General features: G+C 41.5%; 5 protein-coding genes across 5 annotated transcripts; 1 reads left to right on the forward strand and 4 right to left on the reverse strand.

Moving 5' to 3' along the window:
• Positions 1-343: 343 nt before the first annotated feature.
• Positions 344-3,547, forward strand: EAE97_011578 (uncharacterized protein). Its single transcript, XM_038882093.1, has 3 exons — positions 344-653; positions 707-1,487; positions 1,792-3,547. The coding sequence occupies exons 1-3, from the start codon at positions 372-374 to the stop codon at positions 3,195-3,197; spliced, it is 2,469 nt and encodes an 822-aa protein (XP_038727144.1). The 5' UTR covers positions 344-371; the 3' UTR covers positions 3,198-3,547.
• A 448-nt stretch (positions 3,548-3,995) lies between these two features.
• Positions 3,996-5,282, reverse strand: EAE97_011579 (uncharacterized protein; the record flags this gene model as incomplete). Its single annotated transcript, XM_038882094.1, has 1 exon — positions 3,996-5,282. One exon carries the CDS (start codon positions 5,280-5,282, stop codon positions 3,996-3,998), a length of 1,287 nt encoding a protein of 428 aa, XP_038727145.1.
• A 1,622-nt stretch (positions 5,283-6,904) lies between these two features.
• EAE97_011580 (uncharacterized protein) lies at positions 6,905-7,508 on the reverse strand (the record flags this gene model as incomplete). Its single annotated transcript, XM_038882095.1, has 3 exons — positions 6,905-7,020; positions 7,160-7,432; positions 7,496-7,508. 3 exons carry the CDS (start codon positions 7,506-7,508, stop codon positions 6,905-6,907), a joined length of 402 nt encoding a protein of 133 aa, XP_038727146.1.
• Positions 7,509-7,826: 318 nt separating this feature from the next.
• EAE97_011581 (uncharacterized protein) lies at positions 7,827-10,353 on the reverse strand (the record flags this gene model as incomplete). Its single annotated transcript, XM_038882096.1, has 3 exons — positions 7,827-7,930; positions 7,987-9,481; positions 9,628-10,353. 3 exons carry the CDS (start codon positions 10,351-10,353, stop codon positions 7,827-7,829), a joined length of 2,325 nt encoding a protein of 774 aa, XP_038727147.1.
• A 1,345-nt stretch (positions 10,354-11,698) lies between these two features.
• Positions 11,699-13,651, reverse strand: EAE97_011582 (uncharacterized protein). The gene is made up of 4 exons (XM_038882097.1): positions 13,061-13,651; positions 12,853-13,008; positions 12,429-12,807; positions 11,699-12,377 (listed from the first exon to the last, which is right to left on the reverse strand). The coding sequence occupies exons 1-4, from the start codon at positions 13,437-13,439 to the stop codon at positions 12,197-12,199; spliced, it is 1,095 nt and encodes a 364-aa protein (XP_038727148.1). The 5' UTR covers positions 13,440-13,651; the 3' UTR covers positions 11,699-12,196.
• Positions 13,652-14,496: the final 845 nt, after the last annotated feature.

Consider the following 14,496-nt stretch of genomic DNA (forward strand, 5'->3'; position numbering starts at 1 on the left):
TTTTTTTTGTTATTTAATTTTGATGGCTCGAGTACTATCTCGCTGCAGTATCAAAACGGTTGGTCGTATGACGACGACATGCTGTGCCTCACTTACACATACTTCCTAACCAATCGGAAGACCGAAGCAGTTGACACTTCATAGAAAATCAACAAGCTTCTTCTAAATGGTCAGAATACATGTTACATTCAATTGCGACGCCCAATTTGGAAATTACAGCCACAGCAGACGTTACCAAATTATATCCATTGGGCGCTTAGGTCTGCTAGCATGTATACATGGGGTGATCACAATAAGAATGAGGGGTAATTGTTTCTATAATAACTACACAACTTTAGATCACAAAAAATCGTCAACATACTAATTGAAAGATGGCTTCCCCCGCGCCGTGCAAGTTCTTTGCCAGTGGATATTGTATGAGAGGAGAAGATTGTCGTTATTCTCACGAAAAGACTACTATTATACCTCAAGTTTCCATTTCTGCGAAAAAACCATCTGAAGTTGCAACTTCACATTCAACACAAGATCCTCGCTCTCAGATCCCATGCTACCATCACTCTCGAGGTAATTGTCGAAATGGGAGTGCATGTCCCTATTCGCACACTGCAGAGAAACAAAAAGAAAAGGCAGCAGAAGCGGACTTAGACCCTGAGGTTTGTTTTTCTAGTGCGAAATTCAGTCTATCTTCTAAGTTGACGTACGATAGGGAAAACAAAATTATGACAACTTCACAAGAGATTTCGGAGGCGCATTGGCCAAATTTGACGTTGGCGCACAAGTATCTAAGATCTCGCTACCAACGGACTTTTCTGCCGCTCGAATCGACGGATTGCCATTAGATGTCACTGCAGAATCCTTCGTTTCACTTTTGAGAAAGAAAGGAGTACATCTTATGCCCGAGTGTGTGCGGATACGAAGGTATGATGACACGGCATCCGCAGATGTCAAGGTGGATGATCCTACTTTTGCAAAGGGATTTTGCTCAAAACTCAACGAGAAGACCTTTTTAAAAACCAAATATCCAAACATGAAAGCTTCCCATGTATCTGCAGGTCTTCAATCCGGCACAAATTCTCACCAAATCGAATGCAAAAAGATTCAATGCTCTTGGTTCAAACCCTCTAGGACGGTGTGGCTGCACTTTCGAAGTGAAAACGTTGCCGAAAAAGTTTCCGAGAGAATCAATTCTAAATCTTTTAAGGTGCTGGGTCAAACAATCCGATCTCAACCACCGACTGGGCGGATGGCGTCGCTACTCGGTCCACTGACTTGGACGGTTATGCTCCCAAATCTGCCTGCCATGACCACGCAGAAAGACATCCCCACTTATATCACCTTGCCACATCACATACCACAAAGAATAGAAATTGGAGAGGTTAACTATGACGTGGAAGGAGAAGAGGCTAGTGCAATTGTAATGTCTCTATTACTTGGGGTTGGTCCTATTGAATGGAGCCAAATCAGTACAGAACTGGAAGGCAAAAGAGGTTAGTTTCAATTCCTAGCTATCTTTCATAGGTTTCAAATTTCCTGGAATCCATCAAGCCTCTTATTAGGGTATCTAATAGTCCAGACTGCGGTCCAAAAATGCAAGGTTTGGAATATCCAAAAGCAGTTAGAACCTTAAAATGGTTCAATACCTCAAATGATTCGAATATTTCAATTGCTTTGAAGATTTGATAACCTTTATTGTTGGACTGCAGTCCGGACTATTGAACACCCCGCTTCTTATTTCCTTAAACTACCTATCTCTTATATAAACTATTACTGACCCCCCCCGGGCAAAAACAGCAAAAGCTGTTGCTAGATATTACGAGGAGTCCGATGCAAGAGCGGCAGTTACTTCGTTGCAAGACATGCCTCTACCATTTTGTAAAGCCTTGACCTTGACCGTCCAGCTTATCAGTACCGCAAAATTCAAAGTTGCAAGCTCGATCTTCAATGCCATTCAAAGTCGAATCCGTACTGTCAGCCAAATTTGGAACGAGCAGCATCTGAAATTTAAGATCTATCCCAGCGCCGGTCTTAAACAGCAATACAGAGTTTTAAAGATTGAAGGCGAGGCTTCGAAAGATGTCGCTGCCGCGAAAGAAGCGTTAAATGGGATATTAGACGGGATCACAGTGATGGATGGTGACAAGCCTTTGTGGACATCTTCTTTGATGGGCAATGGAACCGTTTTTCAGAAATTCAAAAGGATTCAGCAAGACCACGGAGTTATCATCCTCCGTAACAAGAGAAAACAAGAAATAAAGCTGTATGGCCCCGAAGAAAATTGCAAGGAAGTGGAATCAATCATCACGACAATTATTGGTAACGCATCTTACACTGCTCATATAATTGAATTGAAACCTGAAGACTTCCGATGGGCATGTAATGGTGGCTTCAGAATGATTGCTACTGCACTTGGAGATAATATTGCCACATTCGACATTGTCTCGAGGCCACGGAGGATCTTGATCGCAGGCACCGAAAAGGAATACGAAACAGCGTTGAAAATGATCGGCAAGAAAGAATCCAAGCCACAATCTGAATCAGTTACCGCCAAAGAAGATTGCGTTGTATGCTGGGGAACAGCAGATAATCCAATCCTCACCAAATGCAATCATGTATATTGCATCGAGTGTTTCGAACTTTCCTGCAGCGCCGCAAGTTCCAACGGAAAGACTTTCTCAATAAACTGCCACGGGGACATGGGAAGATGTCAAGTCAGCTTCAGCCTTGAAGAACTACAAGAAATCCTCTCCTCTAAAGCATTTGAAGATATCCTCGAGGCCTCTTTCTCATCTCATATCCAGCGAAATCCGCAGACATTCCGTTATTGTCCAAAGCCCAATTGCGATACTATCTATCGAGTCACAGATACTATGCATTTCAATACCTGCACGGAGTGCTGCACGGTAATATGTACATATTGTCACCATCAGCACGACAACAAAACGTGCGCGGAGTATGAATACGAGTCTTCTGGAAAGTATGAAGCGACACTCAAAATGATGGAAAAGATCGGGATCAAGAGTTGTCCCAAATGCAAGACATCTATTGAGAAGACGGATGGGTGTAACCACATCGAGTGCAAATGTGGTGCACATCTTTGTTGGGTGTGTTTGGAGTCATTTGAATACTCAAAGCTGTGCTACGACCACATGTCAGCAAAGCATGGAGGGTGCTTTAGTCTGCCCTTTCTTCAAGAGTAGACTATGGAGCAGCGGAGCTCGGCCTGGTAAACGGCTTTTAATTCTGAGCTGGGAAGTGTTTGTTAAAGCTTTATATACGAGCACTATTTTCCTTCTGCAGTATCTAAGTTTATAATTCTCATTCATTCTATTTTCCTAGGGTACCCGAAAGTCCAGACTGCAGCCCAACAATCAAGAACTTTGGAATTTTGAATTCCTCTCGATTGATGAATCTCTCTTAAATATTGAATAAATTTTAGTTATCAAATTGATTCAAAACAATTGATTTATGAAATCGATAATATCAGACTGTGGAAAACACTGCATTTTCTATCAGTCAATTTTTCAAGCCGTGTTAACTATAATTCACTTAACCCATATATTCATTGAATCTCAATCTCACTAATTGCACGTAAAAATTCTATCCTCTGAAAATGTGGAGTCTAGTCTAGACGATATGATTAGCGAGAACTCAGGGGTTTCAAAGATATTCCCCACCACATCCAGAATGTTCCTTCCGAGGAGTCCAGGCTAGAGAGAATTCCAGAGACTACCACTCCAATTGTGATTTTCGTAACAGGCGCAATTGAGATAGGCTTGCCAGTGAATATCTAATTGTTTAGTTGAGTGAAACGTCTACAAGTAGAACCTGGATAATGTGTTTGATAATGCGGACTATCATTCAACCGGATTTCGAACACTTGGATCACGAAGACTTTGAAAACGCCGTGCTTGATTATTTCATGTTGGAATTGCACTATTTACTTCGTTGGCATGAACTTTCCACTTCACCTCTGATATTAAATATACTAATAGCCACTAATGCTCGCTCCCCCCTCCTTCTAATCTCGGCGTCGCATCTGGTACATCGCAGATTCTTGACATCAATTCTTGAATTTCTGGTAGATTTGAGAGCCTATTATTATACGCACTCCAATTCGTTATTTCAAGAGGAAGGTCACGACCAACAGCGTCACTTAGAAGTGAGATCAAAACTCGTTTCACTCGAACCGTTGAATCTATTGCTGACCAAGCTTGCTTGCCATAAATCAATTCCTCTTCAATTCTTTGCTGGTCAAAATTCTTATTCTTCGATATAGCCAGACAAAGAAACCAGTGGAATTGGATGCAGTCTATTCTTGGATTAGATCCAACTTTCGCTGTACATCCATGAATGTTCTGGAATAAACAACCCAGCTCCAGATGGCTGCACTTTAACAGGTTCGAGTCCATTACCCGGAATTCCCATGTGCTGAACATCAAGTCCTCATCAAAACATGGCACAATACAAATTTGACATGCCTCCCAAGCGTCTGCAATTTGTTTTTCCAATATTAAACCATTCTTGGGATCGTATGTTCCCAGCAAAGGATTTATTGCCCGTCTCACGACAAACATCAAATTCATTTCGGTCGTGCTTATTCGTGATGGAACAATATGGACGGCTTGCCGACTAATTTCTGATCCCCATATTCTTGTGGCAATACACTCAACTTCTTCGATATCAATATCGCCAAATGCGAACTTTGAGCCATCTATGTTGCCCTGATTCGTTGATACTCTGCGAATTTGATAACAATCCTTCAATCTCTCCGTGAAAATCACATCTTCTGGTCTTCTGTTGTTGGCAATTATTCGGAAAGCCAGTCTGCAAGAATCTTTCTCACTGCCATCTCTCGTAATCAAATCGAGTTCCAATACAATTGCTTTCCAATTCTTGAGCCACTTATCCAAGATGCTATTGTAAACCACCTTCAAGTCTGATGATTTAGCGTTTCCTTCCAAAAATGCGCGTTGTTTGTGGACCATCTGACACTTATCTTTGTGTCCAAGGTACGTAAGTTGCAACTTGACTGCCCAGTATCTTGGAAAACTGGAGTTGAGAGTGCACAAATAATTCTCGAGTTTTTTTATCTCTGTCTCTTTCGAAGATGGTGTTCTATCGAAGATCTTTCCTTCTTCTTCAAGAGTTCGATAGGTCAAATTCTCATTCTCGTGCGCAGCCATAAGATCGAGAAAGAGAATTGCTGTCTTGAACGCCGTTGATTCATCTCGCCCCACGTGTAACTTTGAAGCACATTCTTCCAATCTATCCCTGAACGACATATTTATGACTGAACCAAATTAGGAAGAATGATTAATCGACTTGAGGATGCTGGTGAGACAGGATGTTTTGATGAAGGAGATTGTTTACTGGTCTTCATTTGTTGTTGCCGTAAACAAACGAAAGAGGAAACCACGATATCAAGATGCAGAAGGAGCTCTCGAAAGCCGGATCAAAAACTTGTAACAACTCTTTTCAATGTTCTAAGATCGAATCGGTGATAAACCTTCAAAACATTATGGCCTCTTCCAGTGTCTCACCAAGCAACAGTGCAGTCAATGCAATCTAAGTATTCGACGTCAACATTATAAAAACGTGATTTTCTAGGTCCTACCCTACTAAGGGATTCTTTAAAGTGATTATCAAGATTCTCCCTCAATAGGACGTCTCGAGGTTAGTTCTCTGGTTTTGAAGAACTCCTCGAACACTTCAAGTATTTACTTTCTACACCACCTCAAAGCTACAACTTCCCATGGATACTGCCTCGAGGAACAGTCTCTATTTTAGTATTCTAGCATAGAAACTGTAGCCTCTATGCTATACTCACACCTTTGAGTCAAAAATTCAACACGATGATTATATTACTAGGCTCGAAAATATTTCATCGATCCCATCCATCCGTCTTACCTACTAAATAATTGCGGGGAAATCACTCCTCGACTTGAATGCCAGAAGCCACCAACCAGCAACCCATTTCACCGGCATTCATCATCTACGCCAACACAAGCAAACAACGTCATCTCGTTCATCTCGTTCACGGTTAATCTCATCTATCGCTCCCTCCCATACCCTAATCAAACCACAGCCCACAAACCACCCACCTACAAATATCAAAACCCACTTTCCTTCCCAAACCACTCTTCATAAATCTCTAAAATTATCTCCCAGCCCAACCACCACCACTCACTCATTAACACCCAAAAATCTCAAACTCAACCCTATCAATTCATTTATCACATCATCATCCCTAAAAACATTACAAACATTTTCCTACACTTCCTGCACTTCCTACAAAAGCACAAAGCGACAGGAGTGATTGAGTATGCGATACTATAAGAACACGCCGCGTAGATTAAATCATGAAAGTATTATAATGTACAAAAGCACGCACGCTAAAAAAAACTCGGAACCAACATTCACAAGCCCGAACCCCTTCAATAGACTTCGCTTATTTTATATTCGCTATGCTGAGATATTTTATATTACTCTTCCATTCAACTCCCGTCTCTTGCGACTTTCCCCTTCCAAGAGAGATCAGCAATAACCGACCCTTTATTCCTTCCTTCTTTCCCCTTTGCACATCCAAGCATAATTTAACAGCCATCAGCACCTTCCTCTGAACCTGCAGATCCAAACCAGAGTACCATCTTCACGCACCGCCGAATATTTCGAGATTGTCGACAGAAGATCCACCGAAAACTGTTTAACCCCGATCTCACGTTTTTTGGGTCTTAGTTCAAGGCTCGCAAATGAAGGTACTTTCAATTCCCACCCTGAAATGCCATCACAAATCGCTTCTTCCTCTTCCTCTTCCTCTTCCTCTTCCTCTTCCTCTTCCTCTTCCTCCGCACTGACGGCTCAACTGCAGCCAGCCCATCCGAATTCGAATTAATTTCTATTCCTCTCAGATGTCGTGTCGTGTTTCTGTGCTAGAGACTTTTGTTGTAATCGCCCATTTAAAATTGATGATTGAGGAGTAAACGCAGATCTCTTTAGGGGGGGCCTTGAGAATTTTGGCGACTGTATAGGGAGTCAGTCGTGTTTGTTGAAAGCGATCGCGCATTTAAAAGTCTAGATTATTCTCTGCCAATCAAGGAGTACTGAATCTTTGAGATGCTTCAATTGTTCGAATAGATTTTTTGTAAACGATTAATCTTACTGTGCATCTTCTGGTATTCTTCGATTAACACCTTGTCAACGGCTGTAGGTACTCTTCGACATTCTTTATGCCATTCAAACATGGTAGATCGAGGAGAAAGCACCGGGAAAATTGACGCAGAGGCATGAGGACTAAAATAACCTGGAGTAATAGTATAGATCTCGGCTCTGATGCCCGTATTCTTGGCCTTTTCGACTTTTACGGTGTTAGTAGGCTCGTCTACCTTTCGCTGCTCATCCGGAATTGCTTTATCGACAGCCCCTTTAAAAGGTTCTACAAGAAATCAGTATACGTATGATTGAGCCCTTAATTCATAACGAATGAGAATCTACTGACTTTGATAGGCCATTGTGAATCGGAATATTCTTCGTAAATGAATAAAGAATGTTGACAATCGTGCGAACAAGGGGGTTGATAGCGATGAATGGTTACCAATGTGTATACAGCAATTTTCATAAAATTGAGATGTTGTCTCAAGATTACAGGTAAACATCGGTCTAACCAACCCTCCAGATCATATGGACAATTATAATCCAGACGAAACTGGCAGGCGCCCTGAAGTGCTTTTTGAAATTGGCCAGCGTTACGTTGATTGCTAACATTTGAGCAGGTGCGAAAATAGCGGCCCAAAAATTCGGGAGCAGCATCAGTAAGCCTACCCTAGAGTTCATTCAAACCCAGTTTCTCTTGCTGCAGTTATGATCGCAGCATCTATATCGGCTCGTCTGTATCCAGGGGAACGACCCAAGCAGCATGAAATACCGATCAATTCTATAAAAAAAATGATAATCAGCAATGATCCTAATATCAACTTTTAAACAACATACCTCTGATCAGGGTTTCGACTTTGATAGTCACAGTACGTTTCTCCGTATAGCGCTTACTATTGGTACTAACGTTGGGACTCGAAGTTTCAGAATCGGGACCGGCTGTACCATCAAATATTGGACCGGATAAATCAAAAGGATTAGCCCCCTTGGGAATACTGGCATTCCAAGATGGAATTTCCATAGACTGGGAAATGGCACTAGCTTGAGCTTCTTTATTAAGGTTACCATTGATATAATCGAGATTATACGCATTTTGATTGGTTCCATCAAGGACTTTTCCAACTGGACTCCGAGGTGTAGGTGGGAATATCGAGTCAGTACTAGCAGTCCCTGGACTGTGGGCACCTGAAGAAACCTCAAGTTCTATTTGTCCTGTGATATAGTCGGCACCTGGATGAAGATCGAATCCATGACCTCTAAGATAGCCTTCAACGTCGTTAGGATCAAAAAACTCGCCTTCAAATCCAGGAATGGTACATTTCATATCAGAACTGATGTTCTCCAGTAGTGGTGTGACGCCTGTGGAAAATGGGCCCATAGAAAATCCAGTACGGAATTTGGGCATCAACTCATTATCAGCATCAGAGTCTTGATTGGGATAGTATGTACCTGATCCTCCAAGGTGAACTAATGGATAGCGCCATTCCTGAAGAGATCCCTTTGATGAAGTATTCATAATCCTTTGAAATCGCGCAATGCATTCTTCCTTGGTTTGATATTTCAAGCAATAGCCAAATGCTTTTTCGAATCGTTGTTGTGGAGGATTTTGCATTGTAAGTAACTTGTAGCCTTGTTCCACTGTCGCGCGGTGCACTCTACGTGCAAATGAAAGTTCAAAGTAAGAATGTGTAGTTGGAAGCGGGACCTCGGCATGAGGGTAAAAGCTTTGGAGGAAATCATTGCTGGTAGGGGAAGGTATCTCGACTCGATATTGTTGAATACTCGTCCAGTCAAAAGGAAAACTCGCGTTATCTTCAGTTGCCCTGCTGATTATCTCAAATTGTCTAGGTTCTTCTGTGCCGTTGTGATTATATTCGATCTGCCTTTCTTCTTCTTCAGAACCAGTATCCTTCGATACAGTGTATCCACCCCATGTGTTTATGGTCTCGGTGGTAGCCGGCTCATCTGAAGGCAGAGTATGGGGAGGTGGGTACTGAGCATTCTGACTTGTCAAAGGATGTTTGACCTCCCCATGAGATTCATGTGTGGTATTATCTAGCGAGTCATCTGTATGCCTTGGATGTTCGTCGCCTGCATTTTGTTTTGCGAGAGCAAGGAATCTTTGTGTAGTTGATTGAAGTTGCTGACCAAACTCCGGCTCGCGTTGTAGAAGACCTCTACTGATGGCAAAGTCATAGAGGTTAATGAATATGTTATTCATTTCTTCATTTGTACCTCTAAGTTCTTGGACTTGCCTCTCTAAAGAAGAAATTGTTGTCTCTTTGCGATGTCGATAGGCCCTCTGGGCCATTCGAATCTGAGTTCTTCGCCTCTGGGTAATGATTAGCAATGTGATAATTGTCAACATGCATTGGAGAACATAGGGAGTTGATATCCTAGATCAGATAATCTGATTTGATAGGCTAAAAGTGTTTTGCTTCCAGAACAGACATGTGTAGCCAGGCGGAGGAAACTTACATCGGCAGCTGTTTCATCTTTAGTATCAACTCTTGGTCTCCCTCTCGCCTTTTTTCGAGCTTCATCATCATCGTCGTCATCAGGATTTGGAGACTCATTTCTGGCTCTTTTCCTTCGCTTCTTCCCTTGTCCATGCTCATTCTCTTCACTTTGTGGTTTGGTATCACTACTATCTCCATGCTTCTCCACCACTCCAAACGGTATTTGATTTTGCATCAGACTTTTCATACCCATCATACTAGGATTATGAGATATCCCATCATCATACTTCTCAGCGTTCAAAATTCCTAGACTATCGGAATATGTTGATTGAAATGGATGGTTCATAAAGATACCTTGTGAGGTTCGTTCTGTGGGATTGAAAGCAAGTCCCTGCATATCTTGGTGAGGTCTTGTGTGGTCCCCGAGAAGGTTGGATATTGAAGGTGGAAACCGATATTGCGATGTATTGGTGGGACGATTACTGATCGCGGATGAAGAAATGGGTGTCGAGATAGGCGGTGCACGTGAATGATAACTGGTGTCTTGGACTGTCGAGACACTATTGTTTTTAGCTAGATTACTACTCAGATAGGCAGTGTTGGTGGCGTTTGACATTGTATTGAAATTATTGGATGAAGGATTGTTGTTAGCTTGAGGATCGGTTTGCATAGCGGCTTCAGTAAGAATTGTCAAAGCATATCGATCGTCCTGCTGCATAGGAACACCGTTATAAGAAGAATTCATCTTCGGCCAATTTGAATGCGGGGGTGGGACCAATCTGCTTTATAAACAAGTCAAGCACACACTTATTGGAGACGGCGATAATATGACCACGCCTTACATCGACCGGTGAGTAGTTTGTCTTGTCTTCTCTTGTCGTCCTTGTCGTCCTTGTCGTCCTTGTCGTCCTTGTCGTCCTTGTCGTCCTTGTCAGCCGTGGAATGATTTCTGGATCAAGTATTGGCTGAATGACAGTTCACATTAACGCCGACAGTAGCATAATCTTTCTACTCCAGTCATCAGATTGATTTTCTTTGTTTTTTTCCTCTTTTTTATGTATATACCAGGTACGGTGGTGGGTATGCAGGAAAACGAAAAACGGAAGACAAGGTTTATCAGCTTTTCTTCAGCCGATTAACTGTACCGTCTCTTCTCTTCCTCTGATCGCTCAACCTTTTGAGATGGAATACAGTATTGAGTAAGGTTATGCAAGTAGAGCTGAGTCTAGCCGGTAGATTCCAGGTAAATCCGTACGAAATCCTAGGTACTCGGAATTTGATGCTTGGTAATTGGGTCGCTTTCGTAAGTAGAGGAAGAACTATAATAATCGGCAGATTTAAGGTTGTGGATCAATAATCGATACACGATACACCAACTGCTTGTCGGTGGTTGGGGGCCCTTTGTTGCAGGTAGATGTACCGATATGTGACGTTTTCATTCGAGTATCATGCATCTGTCCCAAGAATTGTTGGGTGGTGGGTCATGGAGAAGGAGATTCCAAAAATATCCGAGGTGTTTTGATTACTATTCATCCTACGATATTCATTCTGGGGAATCTTCGGAATGAGACACATTGATATTGTGTGATAGATCACCATACCTACTAGGTACACCTTGATGATGATTCAGCTTCGTACACTCGTACACTGTAGGTGGCTCGAGACTGGGCACAAGAGACGGGGCAGTGGGCACCCAGGTACATCTCCTCCCGCATCTAGAATGTTTATGACAAGGTAGGCGAGGTAGGCTGGCACTGGTAGAATAGTATGTATGTACTCGAGTATTGATAACTATTACTAAGTGCCGTATCCGCCGCTGCACATTCCCAACGAATCCTAATAAACATAGCCAGGTACCGGCATATTTATATCAGTTCCGCGAATCCGGTTATCGATCAAAGGTTTGTGCAATACCCAGATACAGTGTAGTGGAGTAATAGAGTTACTACCCGTATGCCCAATTTTAACATCAGTTGAAGGGTCTGCCAAATCTATGATCTGTCAGACTCTCAGACCCTCGACTTCTAGATTGTAATATTGTGCCGTCCCCGCTTTACTTTCATTATTCATATTCACAGTGTCGATAAGCTTTCTTAATACTCAATCCCAATATCAAGAATGTATATCTCTATTCCTGAACGCTGAAGTTTTTGCCTACTTTACAACCCATTTCCCTAGCAGCATTATATTATAGTGCAGCATGTAAGATGTCCCCAACGCCCTCAAAACAGCCAAATACAGTAATCAACACCAATCAATGTAAATAATGAAAGAAATGACCATCCACCTGGAGTGGAGGTGTAAGTTTGAAGCCCCCGCCAGATTGATGCGCTTGAGGAGCGGTAACTGTCAACTCCTACCTTCATTGAACCAAGCCGCGCAAAACACCCTTCAGACCAACCCCATTTGACCCGCAATGCTTTTATGAAACCTGTGATGACCAGCTGCAGAGATCTACGACATTTCCGAAAAGAAAGACCGGGTATCGTGATGTCTATGCAAAACCGAAGATGAAATCCCCCATGCTCGTTTGCGTCGTATCGGTGCTTTTATAATTGTACATTGAAAGTGGAATTAGAAAGTAGATATTAGAGACCTTGGTGACCCGATGAAGATTCAACAACGTTATCGGATAAGTTGATGAGGAGTTGTGCAAGGCATCGTTTGGTAGCAGCGTCATCGCGAAGGACTGAGGAGAAAGTGGCATCGCGGAGAGGTTCAGGAAGACATTGGCGGAGGGCTTCGCGAGCTCGCGCATTATCACTCAATCTGAAATTCATATTAGCGGGAACGATCTCGGAGTCTTGGATGAATTCTCACCGAAGGAAGCAGCGGACGACATGCTTCAACAATCGCGCAGTTTGTTGTTCAACAAGTTGTGAAACCATGTTGCTGAGTACTGTGCCAACAGCGTAAAATCGCTCATAGGTAGCACAAATATAATTAAGACCATGATCGTCAAGAAGGATCTTCTGCACAATGAATATTGCAACTGTCTTACTAAGTTCTGATCCGGTCTCCATGATTCGAAGACATAATGGAATTATTTCAGTAGTGAGGAGGAAATTAATGACATCGGATGAATCATTCTTGACAAGGGCACCGATGACTCCAAGGGAGGTAAGACGTAAATACTCGAAAGGTCGGGATTTAGAAGTCGTGTTGAGAAAAGGGTAGAGGAAAAGAGGGATGTGAGCTACTAATGTCAGTTCTGCGTCATATCAATGATGTCCGAATAACCAACCATTCAAGAAAAGGGCGCGAGTCTCATTGTGAGAAGCAACGCATTGTAGAAGAGCCAGGGCGTTGCAGACTCGATTTGATGCGGCGGCGGTGAGCTGGGAGGGATTGAGAAGAGTATAGACTGAGATTATCTCTTGGAGAAGTGATGTCATCACACCTAGATCTGTCAGCATGTCATAATGCTACCGCTTCCAACGGCGTAAATTTACCAAAAGAATGCCACAGTATCAATGCAAGCTCTGGCACTTGTTCGCGCTTCTTGCTGAGTTCCAGGAGAGCAGCTTCCCTGGTGTCTTCATTGAGTAAATCTGCAATGAAGTTCAAAGTCCTTCTATTTTCTTCTGAAACATTGGAGTCGATCATGGCTGCTGCGTCTTGTCCGTGATTTGAGGAAATGGAAGGTACAGCGGCGTTGTGGTTTTGATTTTGACCCGCCATGCGATTATAATGAGCTGCCTGAACCGCCGCTGCATGCTGCTGCTGCGCCTGTTGAAGGTGGGTCTGCTGGTGCATCCATGGTTGGTCGACCTGCGGATTGTATTGATGTTGATGAGAGAAGACGTGTGTCCCCGGGAGCATGGTGCTCATTATCGCGATAGCCAGCGAAGTTAACTCGAGGGCTGGAAGATGATGTAGTGTTTATAAGAAAGTGTTGGGCAGTAATAGATTGTCGCAGGCAATGGCGTCTCACAAGAGTAATCTTGGATGAATTCGAAAAAAAGGTGAGATGAGGGGTAGAATAATTGTTAAGGTTACGTAGGTATCCTGCTGGTTATCCTATTTCAGGGTTGGAGGGAGCTTTTGTTGTCTTGTCTTGTCTGATGTGCTGTAGCGGGGCGGGAGTTTATTAGTGCTTCGAGCCGGTTAAGTTTCGGAGAGTTGGCAGTCAGGCCTTAAAGACAAGGCCAATATGGGGTCTAGATACTCGAGTGAGAGGTAACTGTAAAACTGCTGCAATTGAGTTCTGATGTTGAAAAGAGTACCCAGGTATTTGGTATGGTCTCAAAATCATTTATCTGAATACATACATGGGTAACAATCGTTCATGTGTATATTTCATTCATTGTCTGAAGAGGAATCAATCAAACATCAAAACCTTCAAGGGTTGATAACCAATATCCCTGTATCTTGCACAACCCTGTATCTTACACAATTTGATTTATTAAACTAAAAATCGATATTAAATTCAAATATCATTATAATGATTTTAAAATTTGTACAATAGAATCTTATATTTATTAAAAAATAATTTCAGGAATTTAAAAAATTTGAAATATTCAATTGAATATTAATCAATTTTGAGTAATAATATTTTAAAATATTAATAATAAAATAAAAATCTATATTAGAGTGAATATATATAATTTAAAAATAGTTTTTTATATTTATTATTATTATTATTATTAATCAAAAATTTGAAATTTCGAAAAATATTAATAATCAAGTTTTATATCAAATTTTAAATTTTTATATAGTTTAAAAAAAAAACAAATTTAAAAATACTTTTTAAAATATAATAAAATATTTATTTCGAGATTTTAGAAAAATAAAATTAATATTTTAATTTAATTTATAAAACTATATTTTTATATATTAAAGAATATATAATATAATAATAATAAATAATATTGAAATAATATATTAT

Source organism: Botrytis byssoidea, assembly GCF_014898295.1.
Source record: "Botrytis byssoidea strain MUCL 94 chromosome Unknown BBYS_038, whole genome shotgun sequence".
In the NCBI taxonomy this organism is placed as follows: domain Eukaryota; kingdom Fungi; phylum Ascomycota; class Leotiomycetes; order Helotiales; family Sclerotiniaceae; genus Botrytis; species Botrytis byssoidea.

What these genes read in the sequence shown, in the direction of transcription:
- EAE97_011582 (XM_038882097.1), bottom strand. Translation starts at nt 13,439, where the DNA reads ATGAGCACCATGCTCCCGGGGACACACGTCTTCTCTCATCAACATCAA. An exon ending in GATACTGTGGCATTCTTTTG is followed by an intron (nt 13,009 to 13,060) that starts GTAAATTTACGC and finishes TGACAGATCTAG; the next exon opens with GTGTGATGACATCACTTCTC. An exon ending in GTCGTCCGCTGCTTCCTTCG is followed by an intron (nt 12,378 to 12,428) that starts GTGAGAATTCAT and finishes TATGAATTTCAG; the next exon opens with ATTGAGTGATAATGCGCGAG.
- EAE97_011578 (XM_038882093.1), top strand. Translation starts at nt 372, where the DNA reads ATGGCTTCCCCCGCGCCGTGCAAGTTCTTTGCCAGTGGATATTGTATG. An exon ending in AAGCGGACTTAGACCCTGAG is followed by an intron (nt 654 to 706) that starts GTTTGTTTTTCT and finishes GACGTACGATAG; the next exon opens with GGAAAACAAAATTATGACAA. An exon ending in AGAACTGGAAGGCAAAAGAG is followed by an intron (nt 1,488 to 1,791) that starts GTTAGTTTCAAT and finishes GGGCAAAAACAG; the next exon opens with CAAAAGCTGTTGCTAGATAT.